The sequence below is a fragment of the Medicago sativa genome, chromosome 8 (genome assembly GCF_051527215.1).
Source record: "Medicago sativa cultivar Bolivia chromosome 8, Bolivia_mono, whole genome shotgun sequence".
In the NCBI taxonomy this organism is placed as follows: Eukaryota; Viridiplantae; Streptophyta; class Magnoliopsida; order Fabales; family Fabaceae; genus Medicago; species Medicago sativa.
The window spans coordinates 32,983,746-33,005,275 of NC_140756.1; the positions used below are offsets into that span (position 1 = coordinate 32,983,746).

Consider the following 21,530-nt stretch of genomic DNA (forward strand, 5'->3'; position numbering starts at 1 on the left):
AATTCAGACAGCTAAAAGACAAGCCTGAAGGCTATGAAGATGCTATGAAGATTGATACGCATCAGACCAAAAATGAATCGATTCAAGAGGCCCAGGATGAAGATTGAAAATTAATTTGAATCGATTTCACTCACAACTCAGAGAGTTTCCTTGATACGATTCAAACAAATTTGAATCGATTCAGAGGTGAAAAGATTCAAAAATTCATGAAACGATTCACCCCAAGTCAAAGACTTCTGGTGATATGATTCAAGTTTGTGAGAATAGATTCAATGGCTTTGAAAGAAGGTTTTTCATGCAAAAGTGGTATGCAAGACATAAGGAACACATGAGACACAATGAGAAATAAATTGTTGAGTGCTTTAACATGACTTTATGCTATATTGCTAAGAACAAAACAACCATCAAATAAAATTACTAATAAACAACATCAAGGAACTATAAACTAACATCATCAAAACATGAACCTAAAGCAATGCAAGTTTCAATTATAATTAGCTAACCATATAGAGAAGAATAATTTACATAACCATGATAGTGTTTCTTTGATTCTTCCTCCTTTCCTTGTCGCATCTGCCTCCTCTTGGGGTTTCTCCAAAACCCTAATTTTTGTTTCTTCTATTCTTTTCTCATTGATGCATTCTTGTGTTGCTTGCCTCTTGTATTTATAGGCATGTCTTGACTTAATTTCAAAGCAATCTAATATTCTATTTGGGTTATTTGGGTAAGCCAAATAAGGGCCAATAACCCAAATAAGTGAAAACATTTCTATTTGCACTCCCTTCAATAACAGACTATCGTGATGCATGTCTTTTGGCATGCGACACAAGTTGGGGCGAGACTAAACACTTCTGAATTTTTCTATATATCGTGACGCAAACCTTGCAGCCCTTGACACGATTTGACACAAGAATGAACTTGAAAATTTCTCTTTAAACTTACGGCACGCATCTCATAGCACGCGTCACAAGTGATGACGAGGCAGATCCTTTTGCTTTTCTTTATTCCTTATCACATTTCTTATCACCGAAACGTATGTAATGACTATACCCTAATAATTAACATGATAAAAATTGTAATAAGTATAGTATGATCACGAGGTTGTCTGGTTTGGGTGACTTTGGCATGTTCCAAAGTCTTTTTTTTCGTTGTTGCTCTTTCATGACGTTTTGAATTATTACTTTACAAAATCCCGACTATAACATATATAAACTAACTACTTTTACTCTAAAATGATGACAAGACGACACTAAAAACCTTATATAATTTCTTGTCATCAAGTTAAAAGTCAAGTTTTATAGGAATTTTTTTTTTCGAGATTTTGTCACTTAAAGGGCAAAAAGAAATTATGTTTTGTGCAAGCCATTGTATTGGCCTAAAATCTATTACTTTAGAAAGGTTAAATTCAATGAGAACAAATGACTAGAATTATGCTAACTTCTTAACCTTATGATTGGTTCACCACAAATAAATTTTATTGGCCACTATTCACACATGCACAACAATTAAAGTTCTAAACTCTTAGTTGTCAAAATAAAATTGTTCAAGCAGGAGTAATTAATTTGATTGTTTTATTCAAAGCAAGAAAAAAACATAGATCAAAGAAGAACAATATGATGTACCCAGCCCCTAAAAAAAATATCATGTACCAAAATACATAATTGATGTAAAAAAATTATATTGTCAATGAATTATAACTGAGTATCATGAAAGATATTTAACTTTAATTAATATTATATTTAAAATCACACATATTAATATTAATGATCGTAATTTGTAGATAGATTGAACTTTTTTACATCGACAATATTTTTTTTATTTTTTAAGAAATACATCGACAATATGTTAAAAATATACTTTTTTTTTTCAAATGTTAACAATATACTTGAATAATATATATCCTGCATATTGAATTACACCCACCCATGTGTTCTATTCGACAACTGTTAGAAACTTAGAAGCGTAGTGTTATTTGAACATTAATTTATGTGACAACCAAATGGACAACCACATTTTTACAAAGAAAAGTGTGTATTGGCACAGAAATCAAAGTAATAGAGAGAGAAAGTAAAATTATAATGTAAGTATGAGAGAGAAAGTTGTCACAAAAGTTGTTAAAAAGTGGTTGTACAAATATTATTTCTCAACTTAGAATCGATAACAAAGTAGTATACTATTTTCATATCACACCAAATCACTAGCCACTATATATTTTAATTTTTGATCGCAGTCTTTTTAAACCAAAGTCATTTGCATTACATTGGTTTGATCAACAATGATCAGTTGAAAGCAATTGTAAATCTCTGAAATAGTAGCATCCAAAGCTCCAACCAACCGACTGTAAATAAATCACGTTCCACATCACGTGATGCCCACAGAAAAAATAAAATCAATGTAAACCTAATCATGTGCTGATTTCGCTTTGGGACTTGTAAGCTGAATTAGTCAAAGATTTGGCACATGATCATACCTGCAATGCATCCTCAGTTGAATTTTCACATTTTTAGTCCAAACTATAGGACAAAACCCTAGTATATTTTTATCGAGGGTCATGTTAACCAGTGCCCCGGAGCACTATTTAAGAAAACCATAAAGAGAAAGTTTTAAATTATAAAAGACACTTTATTGACTTTTAAGGGATTGACAACACAATTTTCAATGCAATATATACTATATTTGGTTATTAACGAGTGCCCCAGGACATTGGTTAACATTACCCTTTTATTAATAACATGTAATAAAAGTATATAACTCATTCATGAGATTCTAACTAATCTCCACAACTTTAATCTATAATTCGACTATAAAATTAAGAGATTGGTTTCTCTTCTTTTTTAAAAAGTATAACGGCAAAGTTCATACACACTTTTTTTTATAGAAGTTCATACACACTTGAAAATTGAAAATTTGAGGGTTTTAATTCACACTAACATATTCATATGTAGTTTTTTACAATTTGAGTTGTATTTATGAGACGAGTGATTGATTTTTATGCATGCAATTTTCTTTTACATATATAGTCAATCAAATCATGCTATAATGTCATTTTGCTAACTATATATGTTTGTTTCTAAAAAAATTAAAATATCTATATAGTGATATGCAATTAGATAGTGGAAGTCTTGACGAAATAGTAAAAGTTGTTGTCACGTGACTGAAAGATCACAAGTTCAATTTTAGAAAACAACCTTTTATGTAAAAAAAAAAAAAAAAAAAAAAAAAAAAAAAAACGGGTTAAGACTTTGTACAATATACCAATTGGTGAGACTTTCGTATGAAGGAGTTTTAATGCACCATATTATTTTATTTTTTTAATTGATAGTATAACACAGTTAATTTAATCGTTCTGTTGACAACACAAAAGCTCAGCTTGTTTTACATATGAATAAAAGATGATCAACTAGATACTTATATATTTTATACATTCATATAAAAAAACAATACACACACATTCCGTCTAAAAAAACATGACACACACATATGAAAGAGTTAATAATATATATGCCCATAACTCATCATTACAAACATAGATCAAGCAAGTGAAAAAACATCCCTCTCCAAGTCAACAAAACCGCAACATGAAACCCTTGTATACCTTAATCATTGTTGTGATCTTTGCCCTAACATTGATCCTTTCCCTTGAGGTAAATGTTGCAAAAGCTAGAACTTACCCATCTTCATCCAATGTTTCAAAAATGCTTTCATCTTTCCAATCTCTCTCACATAAAAAAGGGTCATCAAAATCAAATCAAGAAGTATCTGCAAGCCTTAAAAGAATACCACCTAGCAGACCAAATCCTACTCAAAACAAGTAATTAACATGTTCCTCTTTCTTCATGCGTCTCTAATCATTGTTCTTTCCATTATATCTACAAGTTAATAACAAAGGGTGTGTCATGTGTGTGTACCAGGTTAAAGCCTAGGATAAAGGATTGAGCTGAGAAAATGGTGGTGGTGGTACATGGAGCTATGTAGATTCAGACTTGTAGCATCAACTATGTTTTGATCTAGCTTTGTTTTTTATTTTTTTTTATTTTACTGTTTCTTACCTTTATATTCTTAGATTTTGTTAGTCATAGTGATATATAGTTGAGTTTAGATTTCAATGTATGTTCTTTTATTAATACCTTGTTTTAGATTTATAGATAGTATAGGAGCTAATGAATGTAAAGGAGAAAAATAGTAGCTATCATAATATCAAACTCAAAATTGTTGAGTTTTTGCAAGAGATTGAAATTTATTTGTTTTATTTCTTTCTTGATTGAGTGCATTAACAATTCCATGCAGTTTCTCTCACACAGGTTCTTTTGCAAAAATAAAATTGGCAAAATTACTTCTGTAACCATTTAAATTTGATACTTTTCGGTTTGGTTCTTAAGTTTTTAGTTTTTATCTCAATTTTTTTGTTTTTTGTTTTCATTATATATTATGTTTGCAATGATAATCTTTTTAACAAGTTGCCTTAAAAATCAAAAACTAATGGGAATTTTTAGTATTTGAAATCACTCGTATAGACATGTCACATGCATCCCTTTCGTTTCTCTCCAATTGTTCTTCTTTAAATTTATTTATATTCCCAACTCCAAAAATCTTAGAATATATTATAGTACTTATTTTACTTTTTACTTATAAAAAAACAGTACATAATTATTTGCGTAAATGTCTTCATTCATGAACCAAAACAATGAGGAGTTCCTTTTTCATTTAGTGTGATCGAGTTGTTAAACAAAACCCATATCCCCGGTTATCCGCCTGAACCAAACCCAATTTGACGGATTTTCCCCGTTTTGACTGAGTTTGGTTATGGGTGTGGGTTTTCCCCAATTTCAAAATACGGGTTTGGGACAGATAATGGGTATATAGGTACCCACCCCAAACCCATACCCAAACTCGTCCCAAATGTAAAAAATTATTTTATCTTGATATGTCATGTTATTTTGTTTGATGATTGTCATGTTAATAAAAACTACCATTGATATTTAAAGGATCAACTAAATCATTCTGTCTAACAAATGTTAAAGTGAGCGTATTGTTGGATAATGTATTACAACGTTGCTCTTAGGGATGCAAAAAAACTTCTATTTTTTATTAATAAAAATTATTCAATGCGGGGACGGGGATGGGGCGGGGATACCCGAACCCGTCGGGGACAGGGATGACATTCAATTTCTCATACCCGTTGGATATGGGTAGGGTAACGGGTAAGTACGTATATGAGAATCGGGTATGGGGACGGTAAAACTCGTCCCCACCCCGCCCCATTGCCATTTCTATTCATATAGTTATAAAATTGTAACATAGACTACCCTTGCAAAGAGTGGGGTGGTTACAAGCAAAAACACTATAACACAACACTTAAGTTAGTGAGGTTTCAATGAACTTTAAGGGTTTTTATCTTAATCAGTGTGTATCTTTTTATTTTATTTTTTTGGAGTGGGTGGCTCCTTTTATAGGTTATTTAGAGTGAATTTTGAAAATAATCTAACATTTGAGGTAGGGTCCCCCGGCCCCCTTTTAGAAAATAGTGTGTCCAATTTATCGGATCTGAACAAGGTATGCCTTTTCAATGGCGGATATAGACATTTGTTATCCAGGTGAAATTTTAGCTAGAAAGAGGATGAAATGTCAATTTGATTCCATCTATGAGGTTCCTAGGAGTTGTGTCTAATGATTGTTGTTGTTAGTTGCAACCATTAAGTTACTACTATGTGTGGTACGTGGGACTGGGAGCAATTGTTTGGGTGCATTAAATATCGAGGAAGCGTTTGAATGACTTGCCCATGTTGTTTTGAAGTAAAAGTGGGCTGTTGGATGCAATTTTGGATTATAAACCATTGGATGAGGGAAAATGATTTTCGTAGTTTGTGTCTTTCCCTTTTTGTGTGTAGGTTCTCACTCCCCTTATCAGCTTTTTCTTTCTTCTTCTTCTTCAAAAGTTTTAAGCATTCCCTTGTTCATGAGTTTATGTCTACTTATTTTAATTTTCCTTAGCTACATTATGTCCCTCTTGTGGAATCTTATTAGAGTGTGTTAGGTTCCTTTGATCATCGTCGTTCAAAGCTTTGTCTCTTCTTATCACTAATGCACATTTCTTTTCTTTTCTTTCATCTTTCTCTATAAAAAGTGAGGAATCTTTTATATACAATAAAGAGATTGTTTATATCCTTGTTGATTTTAATTTGGCCTCCTTATAGTTTAGGAGGTGGGCCTTTTGACCCTTATTCCCCCCCAACATTGGTTATACGAACTGCTCTTTTATGAGTCGGGTTCGCCTTTCCTTTCCTAGAATTTGAGCTGGGTTTGACGAATCTCTTGTGTTTGGAACTATCTTACCACCCACCTAATGGGGTTTAATTCTTTAATATCAAGTATTGTCAAACTTTTTGGGTAAATATCTAGTCATTCCCTTGCTTTGTCATCTTTTTCATCCGCAAACTAAGCATAGTGCGTGAAAGAAATTGGTTTATTTCTCCCATCACTACACGAAAGTGTTTGATCCTTATGTAGACTCATTAATATAGGCATCATTAAGTTAGAGGCATTGGTTCTTTGTCTAAGAGGGAAGTTTGCATTCTCAAGGGTAAAGTGAATGATTTCAAGGAAGTGTTGCTTGGACTTAATGGGTATCCTATTGAATCTTTGATGGAAAAGTTCCCTATTTACAGAATGAACAAACATTTTACGACCAACGGATGAATCCTATTGAATCCTATTGAATCTTTGATGAAATTGAGAAGACTGTCGAGCGTGCGAACTTAAAGACTACTTGAAAAGAGGAAGTCCTCTTCACCGAAAATGAAATGGTGAACTCCTTAATAGCCATTATAAAGGATGCCATTTCCAAGCATGAGTTGGAGACAGTGGAAGCTATCGCTCGACATGAGGCTAAGATGAAGGATGTTGCTGCCCAACTTGAGGCGAAGGTGAAATAGATGAACGAGTATAGATTTAATGATATTTTATTTTAATTGCTATTAATTTTAATTAAAATTAGTTTAGATTTTGTTTTATTTTATTTTATTTTATTTGAGGATTACATTATATTTGATTTAAATTTTAAATTAGGATTAGTTCAAAATTAAAATTAAATTAAATTATTTAATTTGACAAAACAAATAAAATTCTAAATAAAAAATATTTTCTCTAATAAAAATACACTATGTCCCTGATCTCTCACTCTCTCTTCTATTTCTTCCTTTGTTCCACTGTCCCTTTTGTTTTCCTAGTCATTTCTTCCTCACCCTCTCATTTTTTTGATGTAGATGTTATAACTATTCTGTAATGCACACATAAATTTGGAAGGAAAAAAAATAGAAGTAGTTGTAAAAAAAGCAAAAAAAAACTACTTACCTTTTTTAAAATAAGCCAAATGTATCCTTCTCGTGCAATTGCAAATAATTATCTTTCAAGATAACTCATATTTATCGAAGAGGTCGACTTCTTCCAACAATTTTTTTTCCACATACATCTACCATGAGTCAAACCTTATACCAAATTGTTAAGGTATCCAAGTTTCTACCATTTAAAAAAAAAAAAAAAAACCACTTACATATACAATGAATTGATATTAGAAAATATAAAATGTGTTTTAAAAAATAAATATCATACTTTGGGTAGTTTGAGTATTATTGTGAAATATTTTATATCTGTGGAGTATAAGCCGGAAAACAGGGGTGTATTTAGAAACAAAAAACCCGTAACATAAATCGTTAGCGAAACAGTAGAACCTTGCGTTGTGTCCCGAAATCTGTTTCTGGCGAATCAGTAAGCAAAGTTGTGGTATTGAAAGGACAAGGTTCCGAGGTACTTTTTCTTTTCTATCATTTCATTTCATTGATTTTGAATTGGGTAATCTATATGCATGAATTTCTGTTCTTGTTTTGATATTTATTTGTTTATAAGTGAAATCAGAAGCTTATATATGCTAATTATCCTAAGTAAGCATTGTTAATTAAATGATTTTGGAGAAATTGATCAAGACATGTTTGTATACATTAATGAAATAAATAATCTAATTTGTAATTAGTAAAGATGAGGAAGTCAGTAAATATGCTCAGAGTCAGAGACCTCTGTAACACGGACACTTCTGGTGAAAGACGTGTCTGGTGTCAGACACGCGTGATTACATTATGTCAATTCGTTGATTTAAATTATTATTGGTGTTGACGTGTCATTGTCGTGTTTGATGTTTGTGTCGGTGCTTCATAGACTTAGTAGAGGTGTTAGATAGATGACCTTGTAATTGTGTACTGGTCTTAGAGGAAGTCATTTGAGTAGTTTGTGCAATGTTGGTTGTTTGAGGAGAGAAACTGTATTGAGGGAAACATATACTGATGGTGTTATCACTAGTTTGTGGCAAGAATCACAGATAGGAAGGGACTGCTAGATCAACCCTGTGTTGTCAAAAAGCTGCTATAGCAGCGTTATAGAACTATAACGTATCATAAATTGAATAAACCGCTCTTGTTCTGCAATACGCTATTTTGTATGACGTGTTGTTTAATAGTAGCTATAACGCCACTGGAACTTGGTGGAGTTTGAACAAATCTCTTTGTCGTGATCCTCAATTGACAACACTAGGTCCACCACGGTCACCACTATGAAAATAGAGCATAATGTTCAACAGGCGGAGAGGGTTGTCAATATAGTGATAACAGTCATGTTTATTTTGTAGAGTTGATAGCAAAGCTACTGAAGGCCAGGGGAAACAAGCTTAGAGAACAGGTTCTAGAGCCTTGTTGACACATCCATTTTTCCTCTGTCTTATTAACTTGAGCCCGCTTCCCTCATTTATTTTTTCACTGCCTACAGTTTTTCACGGTTATCAACTTGTCACCACTTAACCCATGTCATTCCACTGCAACCTATTCACCCATATATATTCTTAGTTTGGAATTATTTTGAACTTCAATAACATGGTCATTATATTTTAGGACATTTTATTTTATCATATAAATAAATATATCATGTATCTTCGTATCCAATACTCATGTCGAATCTGTGCTGTGCTTTGTAGATGTTTGTTGGTTGAGTCTTAGAAGAGATAGGCATAAAATCAGTCGAGCCCGCATTGGCTTTCTCAAATATTATGTCGATATTGTTTCTATGGTGGAAACCCGCGTCAAAATGGAAGCTAGGAAATGTAGCTTCTTAAAAATAGGGTCAAATGTGCATTGGAAAGCAATTTTGGTCTTGCAAAAGATAAATCAAACATAGGCTATGTAACAGTTTATTTCTGTTTGTTAAAAGTAGGGTTTTCTGCAATATGCATTGTAGCATGGTTGTATTATTATAGAAGTGGTGGTTGCTTGAAGGAGACGTGTGGGTCCTGAAAGGGAAAAGTGATCCATTTAGTGTCAACTATTGGTTGTTAATGCCCTATATTCTGTCTTCAAGGTTGGGTGAGATAGTGTTTTGTTTCTTAGATTGCCATGAAACTACAGATGGGGTGGGACAAGAAAAATGCAAAATTCAGGGATGGATTGGCAGCCATCCTAAATATAGTCTCTGAATGCTTTAGCTGGAACTCATAGCTTTGCTCGTAAACTATTATGTTTGATTTTTCAACTTGTTTGATTTGAGTTGATGGAATACTTACTCAATAGTTCAACAAATTGTGGTTAGTTCTCTTTGGCTAAACTTGTTGTTAGGATATAGAATATGAATGAAGGATTATTAGTGTTTAAGAGGTGTCAGGGAAGTTAGTTAGGGGGTTGTTAAGTTCTGTAGTTATTATGGTTATTCTAAGAAATTTTTTAAATAGCCCTCAATTGGTAGAGGAGAAGGGATAGCTTTGAATAATTGAGGTTTATGACTGATTAATCCAATGTGAAAGGAGAGTTCTCCTTTGAGAATATTCTTTTTTTTCCTATTGCTGTAAAATAAAGAATTCTAGTCTCTCTTTTGCAGTCTTCATTCTTCTGATTACTCAATATTAAAGAATTACTTGATATTGTTATGTTCTGAGAATTCTTTCTTACTCAAATAAAGGATCCTAACACTTGTTGTATATAAACTTTCACATCTTACCGTTCATTTCAGATTAAAGTTGCTGGCCTTTACTGCATGCCATGGGAACCAGAGGAGTAATTACGGACAAGTGGTCTATGAGAGTTCTTTGGGCTTGTGCTATTGGAAGTGCTGTTAGTAAGCATTCTAGACCCTTTATTAATGGAACCTTCTTTCCTGAAGCCTTGTTAACAAACTTAAATGTAACTTTGTTATGTTATGTCTCTTCACTTTTTGTATAAAACATTGTTCATATGATCATATTTTTCTCATTATGAATCACTACTATACCGATGTTGTTAGATAGCTGTTATAGCGTAGTGGAACTCAAACAAATTGCTGTTGTTTTACGATACGTTATTTAGGGTAAACTATTTTCAAATAGCGGCTATAACAATACTATAGCACTTTTTCGTAGTGGAATTTCAACAACTGATATTTTCTGACGACACTGTACTATACCTGTCTAGGTCTGTATATGGTTGCTGTAGAAAGACAAAAGCAGAATAGGCAGAGGATGTTGGCCGAAGGCTTGAAAGGAATGGATTTGGAGGAAGGCAATGGTGAAAATGTTTGAGCTGCGTCACACTCTTATGAATACTTCGTAGTATCATTTAGCAGATTTTCATATGAAAATAACAGATACAAATGCATAGCATTTGTTTATGCCATTAAAACATCAAATCTGTTGACATAAGAGTCTTTCTAAAAGGGTTTACTGAAAGGTTTCTGTGTTCATGCCATTTGTAAGATCCTTGCCGAGGGATTTCCCAATTTAATTTCTTCTTCTCAACTTTATTTTGATAATTCTCAGTGATTGCTACCTCCTTTGTAGGAGTTGAATGAGTAGCTTCTTTAACATGTTAAAATTGTATACTTTCAGGTCTTTGTTTTTTCTCCTCTTTTTGAAACGGTTATGCTAACATTGTTATTTTTTTAGGGTCATGTTAACTTGTGCCCTTAAGGCACAATTTCTTAACTTGTGCCCTCAAGGGCACAAGTTAACATCTATTTTTTTTATTACTATTTTTTAATGCTGGGAGTGTGGGGATCAAGTCCTTAACCTTCTTATCACTTCTCTTCTTAACTCAAACACCAAGTCATCTTGATATCCCCTAATACTTAAAGGTTTCTTATGAAAACAATTTCATTCTTGTATTTATAGACCAATTTAATTTTGATAAATTGCCAATGTAAATTTTGTTACACAATTAACAAACTACAACCATTGATAGTTGTGCCTCTAAATATATTTATGATTAAAGTCAAACAATTTTAATGATCAAACAATTACTCTCTATGTCCCTTACTCCCTCCCTCCCTACATGTAAGCACCCTTTTATTAGAGGCAAAGGGTGCTTACATATAGGGACGGAGGGAGTAATATAGAGGTAGTTTACAAAATTCACATGTTTTAAGAAAAGATGTCGGAGTAATAAATTTGTCGATAAGTATTTAACTATTATTAAATTGACCTTTATGCATAAATGTATTTAGTGTTGATCTTTTATATTCCAAGATGATTGATAGTATTAATAAGGGGTATAATTGAAAGAAAAAAAAAAGAGTAATGAATGCATTTAAAAATTTGTAGATGATCTTATATTTTTAGGAAAATGTTTATTTTTAAATGGTCTTATAGTTAGAGATGGAGGGTGTATGATGAATTTGTGAAAGCTTATTTATGTTCTGTAAATATCTTCGTTGTCAAAACACATTTAAATTACACGAAATTTGAAGTTTTAGTTTTCTGGAACTATTTTATTTCGACAAAGTTAAATTTAACTTTGTTGTGACCTGTTTTCATTCCAACAAAGTCAAATGTTGAGTTTGCTAAAAGTAATCCAAAATGATTGCTCAAAATGACTTTTTATTTACAAGGGTGAAGGATAATTTAGGTATTATTATTTGTGGAGGTAGGAAGTAAAGTGTTTGAAGTTCCAACACAGTGCATAAATGTTGTAACAACTAACATATCAACAATACTAAGAGTTAAATTCTATGAATTCAAACTTCAAAGAAAAAGGTCATGTCATCATCTCTAAATTCAATATCACCTTTATCATTTCAGGTGATGTGTTTGGAATTTTAAAAAAATTGTATAGGTCAAAAAAATACTTGCATCACTAGGAAGATGATTCCTCATCTCTCACTGTTCAAATATGTCAAAATTCATTGTGGGAAGCTAACTTCCAATAAACTGCCACATATTAAGGGGTTTGAGTGAGCAATCACCCGCTAAAAAAAGGACAATCAAAATTGTTTCCTTCACCTCAATGACTCCAACTTGTGTAGGTCCTCAACCTCTTCAATAAGTCGAACTAAAGTTACACTCTGATCCAAAAAATAATGATCAAGATGTAACCTTCAATATATTTTGTATGATTGAGAATTATAATATGATAAATACAAGGGGTGTTTTAGAAATGTGAGCGGCCTACAAATAAAACTTCATTTTTTTTTCATGGTTTGAGGTCTAAGCTTGAGAATAAGGATGACAAAATGGACAATTTTTTGGGTCAGTGATATCATTTGATTTTATGTTTCGTTTGTATTGTCATTAAATCACAAATGAAATCCTTTACATAAATAAGTAAACAAAAAGGTTTGAAATAGCTTACTCACCTCAAAAAGGTTTGAATTGAAATAAAATTGTTTAACATAGTCACACACATCAAGAAAGTTGAAATTGGTTAAAAAGTACAAACAAGATAAAGATAACAACACATCCTCAAACTAAAAATCACAATGTTCTTCAATTATTTTATTCCACCTTCGTTTATTTTGTTTGAAAATCCATCCATCATCTCTCCTTCGCTTACAATCTTTGGCTAAGGCCCATTAGTTGGGCTTGTTCACAGAATCTAAGCTCGACTCGGGTTCTGCAATGTCTTCACAACCACAACTATAAGTATCATCCTCAGTAATGCATTCACTAGGGTAGGGATCGTCCTCAATAATGCTTTCATTGCAGGAATTGATAAGCTAACACAACATCAAATGACCAACATTAATTAAAGGAAAGTGGATAACCATATAAAAGTTACTCAAATGAAAAACATCTAAATATTTTATACCAAAATCAAAATAGAATTAAAACATGAAATCTTTGATATGCATAATAAAACAAATAATCCAATTAGCAATCCCCAGTCCAAGGTTCAAGTAGTCATTTATTTAACATGTTGCAAGACTATTTTATTAATCACACACATTCCCATATATTTGGGTGAAAATAACATAATCACATTAATTACCACTAGTATTGTAACTTTTACCTTATTTCTAATACTGAGAAATATAATAATAATGATTTTTTTCTTCTTTCAAAGAGTCTAGCGGCGAAAATCTTACACACTAGGTGAAGAAAAGAGGGTATTCTGGATTCAAGCCCATGTCCCAACACGTCAAATATTCCCACACCTTTTTACTATAAAATATGCACTTACGAGACAATTATAGACTTTTTTGAGATTACATTCATGAACATCAGTTTACATGAATGATAAATGCCATGTAAGAAGGAAGGAAGTGTAACTTATTTCTTCAACTAACTAAAACAAGGCTTGGAGGTTTTCAATTGACAGGTAGGGGAAAAATGTAAGAAAGAAAATAGTAAGAAATTCATTAGATAAAATATTAGATTGAGAGAAAAAAAAGTCTAATCTTACTAATTTTGTTTTTATGCAAAATGTACAGTGGACATACAAAAACAATGACATCATGAAAGAGCATGAAACAAGAAAAATGATATGAGAGAGGTGATAGGAAGAGAGAAATAAAGTGTTGAATGTGTTAATTGTAGTTTGAGATTTCCAAATATAAGAGGTCTTTTTTAATGCATGATAAGAAATGTGTGCGCTTGTGTGAGTGTGTGTGATATATATATATATATATATATATATATATATATATATATATAACTTAATGAAACAATATTTCTAGAGCATGAAAGAATGAAATGAACCTGGATTACTTGCAATCCCTAAAATCTTATATTCACATAGTCAATACATCAACAACCATTGAATTTTGATAAGACGATGTTATTTCTGGGTTGCAATTTTAGTTTTTTTTTTTAAAAAATAAAAATATGTTTAAAAGTTACACCGTCTAATCTCAATCCAACAGGGCATAAATGTGGTGAATGTTGGATTTTGGTGAGTGCATTGAATCCTATTTACTAACAACAATAATGTATGACAGAAATGAGTAAACTCTCTTTCAATCAAACCCAATGCGGAATATTATCGTGAATATATCATTATTGCACACAGTTATGAAATAGAATATAACAAAATCATGCATCACATCAATTAATAACTCAATGTTGTTTCCATCTTAAAATGCCCATCATGTAGAAATTGAAAGAACTAAATCAACCATACATACAACCTCATAAATTTTATAATTCAAAAATAATTATAATCAGTTAAGCCGCATTCCAAATGTATTGTTCATTAATTTACCTCTTCCATAGAAGGATAAAAGTTTGGATTACGATTGGCTTCCCTGGGAAGCTCGATAGTCATAAAATTACCATTTAAGCAATCTTCATGTGTAAGCATTAATTCAACAGCAATCTACACAATGTACAGAAAAATGTAAGAGCTAGTGAACAATATGGGTTTTTCTTACAGGGAGTCAGGGCAGTAAGTGTGGAAAAATCCCCCGACCATCCCCGTTGTCATACCTACATATATGTATTTAAAACTATCCACTAGTCACCTAATATACAAAGCACAAATTATAGTATACTAATTCTTAAATTCTTATTAGAAAAGACATTGGAAACAAGATTTTAAAAAATATTTGCGATCACAATTTGGACCACGTTTGACATCAATGCAACCACAACATTTGCGATTTCAAGTCGTCTAAAATTAATATTGCATTAAATGCATTTAATCATGATTCTCTGCAATGCAAATATGATTACTCAATATTCACTTTAATTCTTGATTATAAGAGTTCATGATCCAGAATTGCGACTATAATTTATGTTGCATCTGATGCACTTTATCATGATTCTCTGAAATGTCAAAAACCTGATTCAATATTTATTTAAATCCTCTATTAGAAGATATGATGAAAAAATAATTACAAAAGCAATAAATCAAGGCCACAAATAAAGGTTTGAAATGAAAACGACATACATGTTCATCGCTGCCATCTCTAATCAGAAGATTGAAATCAACTAACAACCTTTCATTGATGAACCCTTTCAAGTCATCAATATGCAATGGATCTGTGAAGGGACAATGAATACGATAAGAATAACATAAATTTCAAGTTCAAACGGAATCAAGTGATTTTTACCATTGGATTGAGTGAACCAAGAACGGACATCATCGATGAGTTGTTTAGCTTTGATGTGAGAGTTATCGCCACCCCGACGGTAATAAACAGAGTTTTGAAGAGCATCCCAATGATTGAAAACATAATCAATCCCTTCATTGAATGCTTTCAATGATTCTCCTTGCAAAACTCTACGATTCACCATCTCTGCAACAAACTTAGTAGAGCTAAGGGTGATTGAGAGAGGGTGAGAATTTAGGGCTTATCCTAGCTTGTATTTAGTTCATTTATATGCCTTTGTAGGAAGCCTACAATAAGACCCCTCTCTTTGAGTCTCAAATATAATTAACACCTTTTGCCCTTATAATATCATGCGCTTAGCACATGCGACCCCCACAATTCTATTTTACATTCGAACTCCCAAACATTATAATATTTTTCAAATATTATTTATTTTAAATAGAAAAAAAAAAATCATATGATTTTACTAAAGGTAGATGAAGTCCTAGAAAAACTATATGATCTAAAGATTGATGAGTTGAATCCCAATATGATTTAACTTAGAACATGATAACACGATTTGATCTATCTAGCTAGTCAATCCCATTTAGTGAAATAAAGCTTAGTCGTTGTTGCCATGGATGAAAAAAAAATCAAAATTGAGCTAATTAATTCACTCCCCAACCTCGTCAGTCTCAGGTTACATATTGACGTGCACATTATTCACATAATCTACTTGACCATATTTTTTTATTGATATATGAAGACAAATGTTTGCATATAAGATGCTGTTCAATTTGTCTTAATGAATATTTTCAAATTATCAACTTTTTGTAATTTTTGGTGATATATAATTAAAATATATTAATTGTGAAAATTGTGCATTGACATGTCTGAAAAGTCCAATAACGCCACTTAAAAAGGAACGAAGAGATGATTAATCATGTTGAATCGTTAAGGTGATAATGAAAATTAGATGTTATGAGTGTCCTATGTTATACAATGTACTTCCTATGTTTCAAAATGATTTTCATCATGCCAACCAATATATATATATATATATATTAAAATAAAAAAGGGAAAAAACAATATGGGGGGGGGGGGGGGGGGGGGGGGATAGGACGTTACCCCAAAAATTAAAAGCAAAAGATAAAAAATAGCAAAAACCGAAATTCGGAAGATTACAACGATCCTTGTAAAAGTCCTCAAAAGATCTTGTGGGAGGGTATCCCACCAAGTAAAATTAGAATAGTCATGGCCCAAGCCCGAATTTTTTAGGTAACTTAACTGTTAGAGTTGCTAATACCTGATTGTTCTAAAAAAGAAACTACAATGGGAACTTGATGAAATAGGACTCCTAGAACAGGTGTTATGTGTCCAAGATGCACGAGCTAATTTTACTTACGTTTTCTTACCTTTATTTGTTGTAAAGGAATAAACTCGTCCTCATTATCATTAGAAGTTGAATTATCCCCTGCCGCCCAAGCCTTTTTAATTTTCTCAATATCATCTTTCATAACCTTCTTCAAAATAGGGCACGAAGAATGCATTGGAGGAACTTATGTTGATGACACCATTTTTGAATCTGTGCTATTTGAAGAATCATGATCATCTTGGTGATCGTGAGCCTTCAAATATTCAAAATCATCACTTGCATCAGGGACCATGGCATTAAACAAAATTCTTGATTTCAAATTATTATCTTTCATAACCTTCGTCTTGGCTATTTTTTTACACTAGTGTTATTATTATTATCATTACTAGTTCTCTAACGGGCACTCCATGCCTGTCTGTTCACTCTTTCTATAACACTAATACGTGTAAATTATGAATAATATTTTTTTTTGTAAAATTAGTTAGATTTTGATTAAAATTATACATATAGATGTTTGTGATTTCAAATTGTAATAACATGCTTAGCTTTTTAAACTACACTGACAATATAATAAATATAATATAAAATTTATCTCTTTCAATAACATCAACGATATAACATTATTATAGAAAAATTTACTTAAAGGTATAATTGGAATAATAAATAATCTAACCCAAAATCTCATATTTTCTTTCTATATTGTTAAAGATGATATTTTTCCTATTGCAGTGAGGTTGTTACTATCGGGAGTGAGTAATCAACATTTGAATTTTATCATTCACAAGATAAATGGTTTGTGGATATAGAAGGTAAATTTTTGGAAGTTCCAATAATGACCAAACGAACACAATGCATCATCAAACATTCAACAATTCAATGCATGCAATAAGTTATAACTAAAAAAAACAATGAAATTAACACAGTTAAAATCTAGACTATTACTTTTCCCACCCTATTCCATTCTCATGCGCCCTGCGTTTTTTTTTTCTTTCAATTTTACCCTTGGTTCGGATTTTATAATCCGAACTTGTTTTAGATTATAAAATCCGAAAACATCCAAAACCTGAAGGCCATCATGTTTTGGATGACAAAAGGAGGGTGTATGATCTTCCGGAATATATAATCTGAAATATTTTAACGTGTTTCGGAATATATATTCCGAAAAACCTGCATCTAAAGAAAAGCGGGAAAGTTGCGGAAGTTTTTAAATTGTATCATCCAAAAAACTTTGATTATATATAGGAAACCCATAACCTAGTTGAAGTTCACCACCTTTATCACCAAACACTCCTTACACCTCTAGACACACATCATTTTGGGCGAAAATATGATTTGGAGTAGCAATCTGGTCATTAAGATGAGTTAACTTCATCATTTTTGTCTGAATGCAAAGGTAATGTGTACATAAACCCTCCCTCATTCGATTTCTATGTTCTTTTCTTTTGATAACATCAACAAATCTGTACTGGAGCATTTCAGATTATAAAATCTGAAATTCAACAACGTGGTTCGGATTGTATAATCCGAACAGCACCAATACAGAAACTGGTTGCATTTTCTAACCCTCCTTTCGTATTGTTTCAGTAACGAAGGTTCTTGTTGATGTCCCCAATGAATTGCCACCTGATATTGAACCTTCTACTGTGTTGTTGGTTCTTTCACTCGACGTTGTAAATGATCTCGAAAATGCCAAAGCCAAGGATCCCCCCCCCCCAACACACACACACACACCCCACCGAAACTTGATATTTCCTTAGGCGATGCAAAATTAGAGGATGCTCCTCCTCATATTCCTCCTGCAGTACATCCAAATGTTGTTGTTTGTATTGATCATGGAGAACATTTTTCCACCAAATAAAGGTTTGCTACACTGAACGATTTGTTGGGGTGGGTTCGAGAGGAAGCAAGGAAACTTGGATTTGAAACCGTTATTAGGAAATCCGACAAAGGTGGAAATTGATGAAGTGCATTTGTTACTGTGACATTTGATAGAGGGGGGGGGGGGGGGGGTTCATACACTGAGTACAAGAAGTTGACTCGACGCAAAATTTCTAGTTCGGCTAAAAGTGAGTGTCCATTTCGGCTGAGAGGTTATTTGTTGATTGCTAGTGATTGGAGCCTCGAAGTTGATGATGGTAGACACAACCATGACATGACAAATGTGTTGAAAGGTCATAAAACCTTCAGACGTCTAAACCCAAAAGAACGTATACACCTTCAATAGATGGCAGAGTCAAACGTTCCTCCGAGACAAATTCTTACCAACTTAAGGAAGAGGAACAATAACACTTCAACTATTATCAATCATGTTTATAATGCTTGTCACGTGTATAGGCATTCCATTAGGGGTACGAGAACGGACATGCAACATCTCTTGAAATCGTTGGTTGAAAATGAGTACGTGTATCATTGTAGGAATTATCATGTTCTGATGATGTCAGTGATATATTATGGGCGTATCCAAATGGTGTCAAGTTGTTAACACGTTCTATACGGTGCTTGTGTTGGATTCCACTTATAAGACCAACAAGTACCGTCTTCTGTTGCTTGAGTTTGTTGGTAACACTTCTACCTAGCTAACGTTCTCTATTCGATTTTCTTACATGATGTATGAGAAAGGATATAACGTTAGTTGGACACTTGAGAGGTGTCGTGAACTGTTGCATTCCAAAGATATTTACCCTAATGCTTTGATGAATGTTATGGATACCTTTTTCCCTTAGGCTACTGCTCTGTTGTGTGAGTATCACATTGAAAGAAATGTAAGAGCAAAGTGTAAGACAAATTGCAAAGTTAAGGATCTCAAAGGCAAGGATGGGAAAGAGACAAAGCCAAGTTCAATGGTGAAGATGGTCATGCTTGCATGGGAGGATATCGTGAACTTCGATACGGAAGAAGCATATGTTGATAATTGCAACTGGTTCAAAGTTGTGTGCGAAAAATTTCCCAAGTTTTCGGAATATGTTGAAAGTACAATTTTGGGTCCGCTGAAGGAGAAGGTTGTGCAGTTTTGGGTCAATAAAATCATGCATATGGGGAATATTACAACAAACAGAGCTGAATCTGCACACATCCGGTTGAAAAATTATTTGACTAGTAGTACAGGTGATTTAAGTACAAACTAGAAATTCATTCACAACATGCTAGAGTCACAACATACTCAGATACATGCTTTCTTCCATACGAGCATTATCATGCTTGAACATAGATTCAAAGGAAAGTTGTTATGGTTTAGGTTGATTCGAAACATATCAAGGAACAATTTTCATTATCTTGCAGATGAGGTTGATCGAACATTTGGTGTCGGTATGGATAAATCCAGAGGTGGTTGTTTGAGTTTGATCACTTTTGGATTGCCATGTGCGTGTGCGATTGCACTGAAGATTAAGAACAACACCCACATCTGTTTGGATGAAATCCACACTCACTGAAAGAGGTTGAGGTTTGAGTGTGAGGGTGATATGAAGGATCGAAAGACAGATATCACTCTGTTACCAGAATGGGATTTGCTTCAGGTATTTTCTATAAAAATTGTGTTAGGTTCTGCGCAAAGTTTTACTCTCTGCATCTGTACTGAGTAGATTCAGATTATATAATCCGAACCAATATTAAATGGGTTTCAGATTATATAATCCGAAAAGTTAGCATTTACGCCCCATAAACGCAAACTAGTACATGTCGATGGGGTGTATCAGAATGTTTCAGATTATATAATCCGAAAGGTCGCAGGACAGATCAGAATGCATTTTTATTCACTAGTTTTTCAACAACATTCCGCCTGGCAGATTTTTTAACACATTGTAGGCACGGTTCAAGGTCGCTGATTATAACATGAATGTGCATATTAAAGAACAATTTTGATAGTTTGTTTTCCTGGAGACTACCTCTATGCGTCCATCGCCAAAAAAGGTCACCACTAAAGGAGCTCCAAAGAAAAATAAACATTTCATTCGGTCGACAAAGCGATCGCCTTCGCTCTGGGAGATTGTTGATTCGCAAGAACAACAGACACATGCTTTATAGACAAATTCAGCATGAACAAGTAGAAAGAGTGCACAGAAAAGCAACATGTCTCCTAATCTTCCTAAGCCAATTTCGAAAAATCCTAAGCTAATTCCAGTTAAAGTCCACATACCACACAAAGACCAAATCCCACATTAGATGCATCAATTTATTGAAAAGGTGGTGGATGTAACTGGTGATGGTCATTGTGGGCTCCGTGCACGGGTCTACGTAACTTGAGTGTTGATGATCACCTGATGATCCGTTATCAGCTTAACAATGAGCCTATTGGTGAAGAAAATGTGTGTTATAGACGGATGATTGGAGAGGGTAGGCGATATAAAGAGGTCTCAGGCGCTCTAACATTTTGTGGTATTGGTCATGCACCACCAGATAAATGGATGATCATGTCGGATATGGGTTTACTCATTGCACAGAGATACAAACACGTCGTTGTTCTACTGTCCATTGAGAAAGGGCGATCGGAAACCTTTTTCCTTATATGCGGTGAACCATTACATACAGAGCGATTGATGTGTATGGCACATGTGAATGACAATCATTTTATGATAATATATTTGAGGAATGGTTGTCATATTCCTCCCACTTGCCCACTATGGAGACAACACTGTCGAGATGATGCAAAAAGCTGTCCTGGTAGATATATTAGTCGAATAGCTAACTATAATGAACTATGTCGGGCGGCGGGTTATAATGTGATAGGAGATGACGAAGATTTGTACATTATTGAAAATCTTGATCTAGAAGAAAAGGTTGTTGCTGAGAAGAAGGTTGAAGATGATGTGAAGATTGAAAAGGAAGATAGCTTTAATCTTGACGATGTTGA

At 33.2% G+C, this 21,530-nt stretch overlaps 2 protein-coding genes and 1 long non-coding RNA gene across 3 annotated transcripts; 2 read left to right on the forward strand and 1 right to left on the reverse strand.

The window, feature by feature from the left end:
* Positions 1 to 3,229: 3,229 nt before the first annotated feature.
* On the forward strand, positions 3,230 to 4,228 carry LOC146898558 (uncharacterized). Its single transcript, XR_015022587.1, has 2 exons — positions 3,230 to 3,811; positions 3,912 to 4,228. It is a non-coding gene; the product is annotated as an uncharacterized LOC146898558 (long non-coding RNA).
* A 3,433-nt stretch (positions 4,229 to 7,661) lies between these two features.
* Positions 7,662 to 10,884, forward strand: LOC146898559 (HrpN-interacting protein from malus protein). Its single transcript, XM_085733634.1, has 3 exons — positions 7,662 to 7,803; positions 10,042 to 10,146; positions 10,479 to 10,884. The coding sequence occupies exons 2-3, from the start codon at positions 10,071 to 10,073 to the stop codon at positions 10,583 to 10,585; spliced, it is 183 nt and encodes a 60-aa protein (XP_085589760.1). The 5' UTR covers positions 7,662 to 7,803; positions 10,042 to 10,070; the 3' UTR covers positions 10,586 to 10,884.
* A 1,764-nt stretch (positions 10,885 to 12,648) lies between these two features.
* On the reverse strand, positions 12,649 to 15,582 carry LOC146898560 (uncharacterized). The gene is made up of 4 exons (XM_085738007.1): positions 15,328 to 15,582; positions 15,165 to 15,256; positions 14,478 to 14,591; positions 12,649 to 12,993 (listed from the first exon to the last, which is right to left on the reverse strand). The coding sequence occupies exons 1-4, from the start codon at positions 15,509 to 15,511 to the stop codon at positions 12,850 to 12,852; spliced, it is 534 nt and encodes a 177-aa protein (XP_085594133.1). The 5' UTR covers positions 15,512 to 15,582; the 3' UTR covers positions 12,649 to 12,849.
* Positions 15,583 to 21,530: the final 5,948 nt, after the last annotated feature.

Bases quoted from the DNA above. Each gene is read 5' to 3' on its own strand.
- LOC146898560 (XM_085738007.1), bottom strand. From the start codon at position 15,511: ATGGTGAATCGTAGAGTTTTGCAAGGAGAATCATTGAAAGCATTCAAT. The intron at 15,257-15,327 runs GTAAAAATCACT...GTCCCTTCACAG, and splicing joins TTGGTTCACTCAATCCAATG to ATCCATTGCATATTGATGAC. The intron at 14,592-15,164 runs GTATGTCGTTTT...TACATTGTGTAG, and splicing joins GAGATGGCAGCGATGAACAT to ATTGCTGTTGAATTAATGCT.
- LOC146898559 (XM_085733634.1), top strand. From the start codon at position 10,071: ATGGGAACCAGAGGAGTAATTACGGACAAGTGGTCTATGAGAGTTCTT. The intron at 10,147-10,478 runs GTAAGCATTCTA...ATACCTGTCTAG, and splicing joins TGCTATTGGAAGTGCTGTTA to GTCTGTATATGGTTGCTGTA.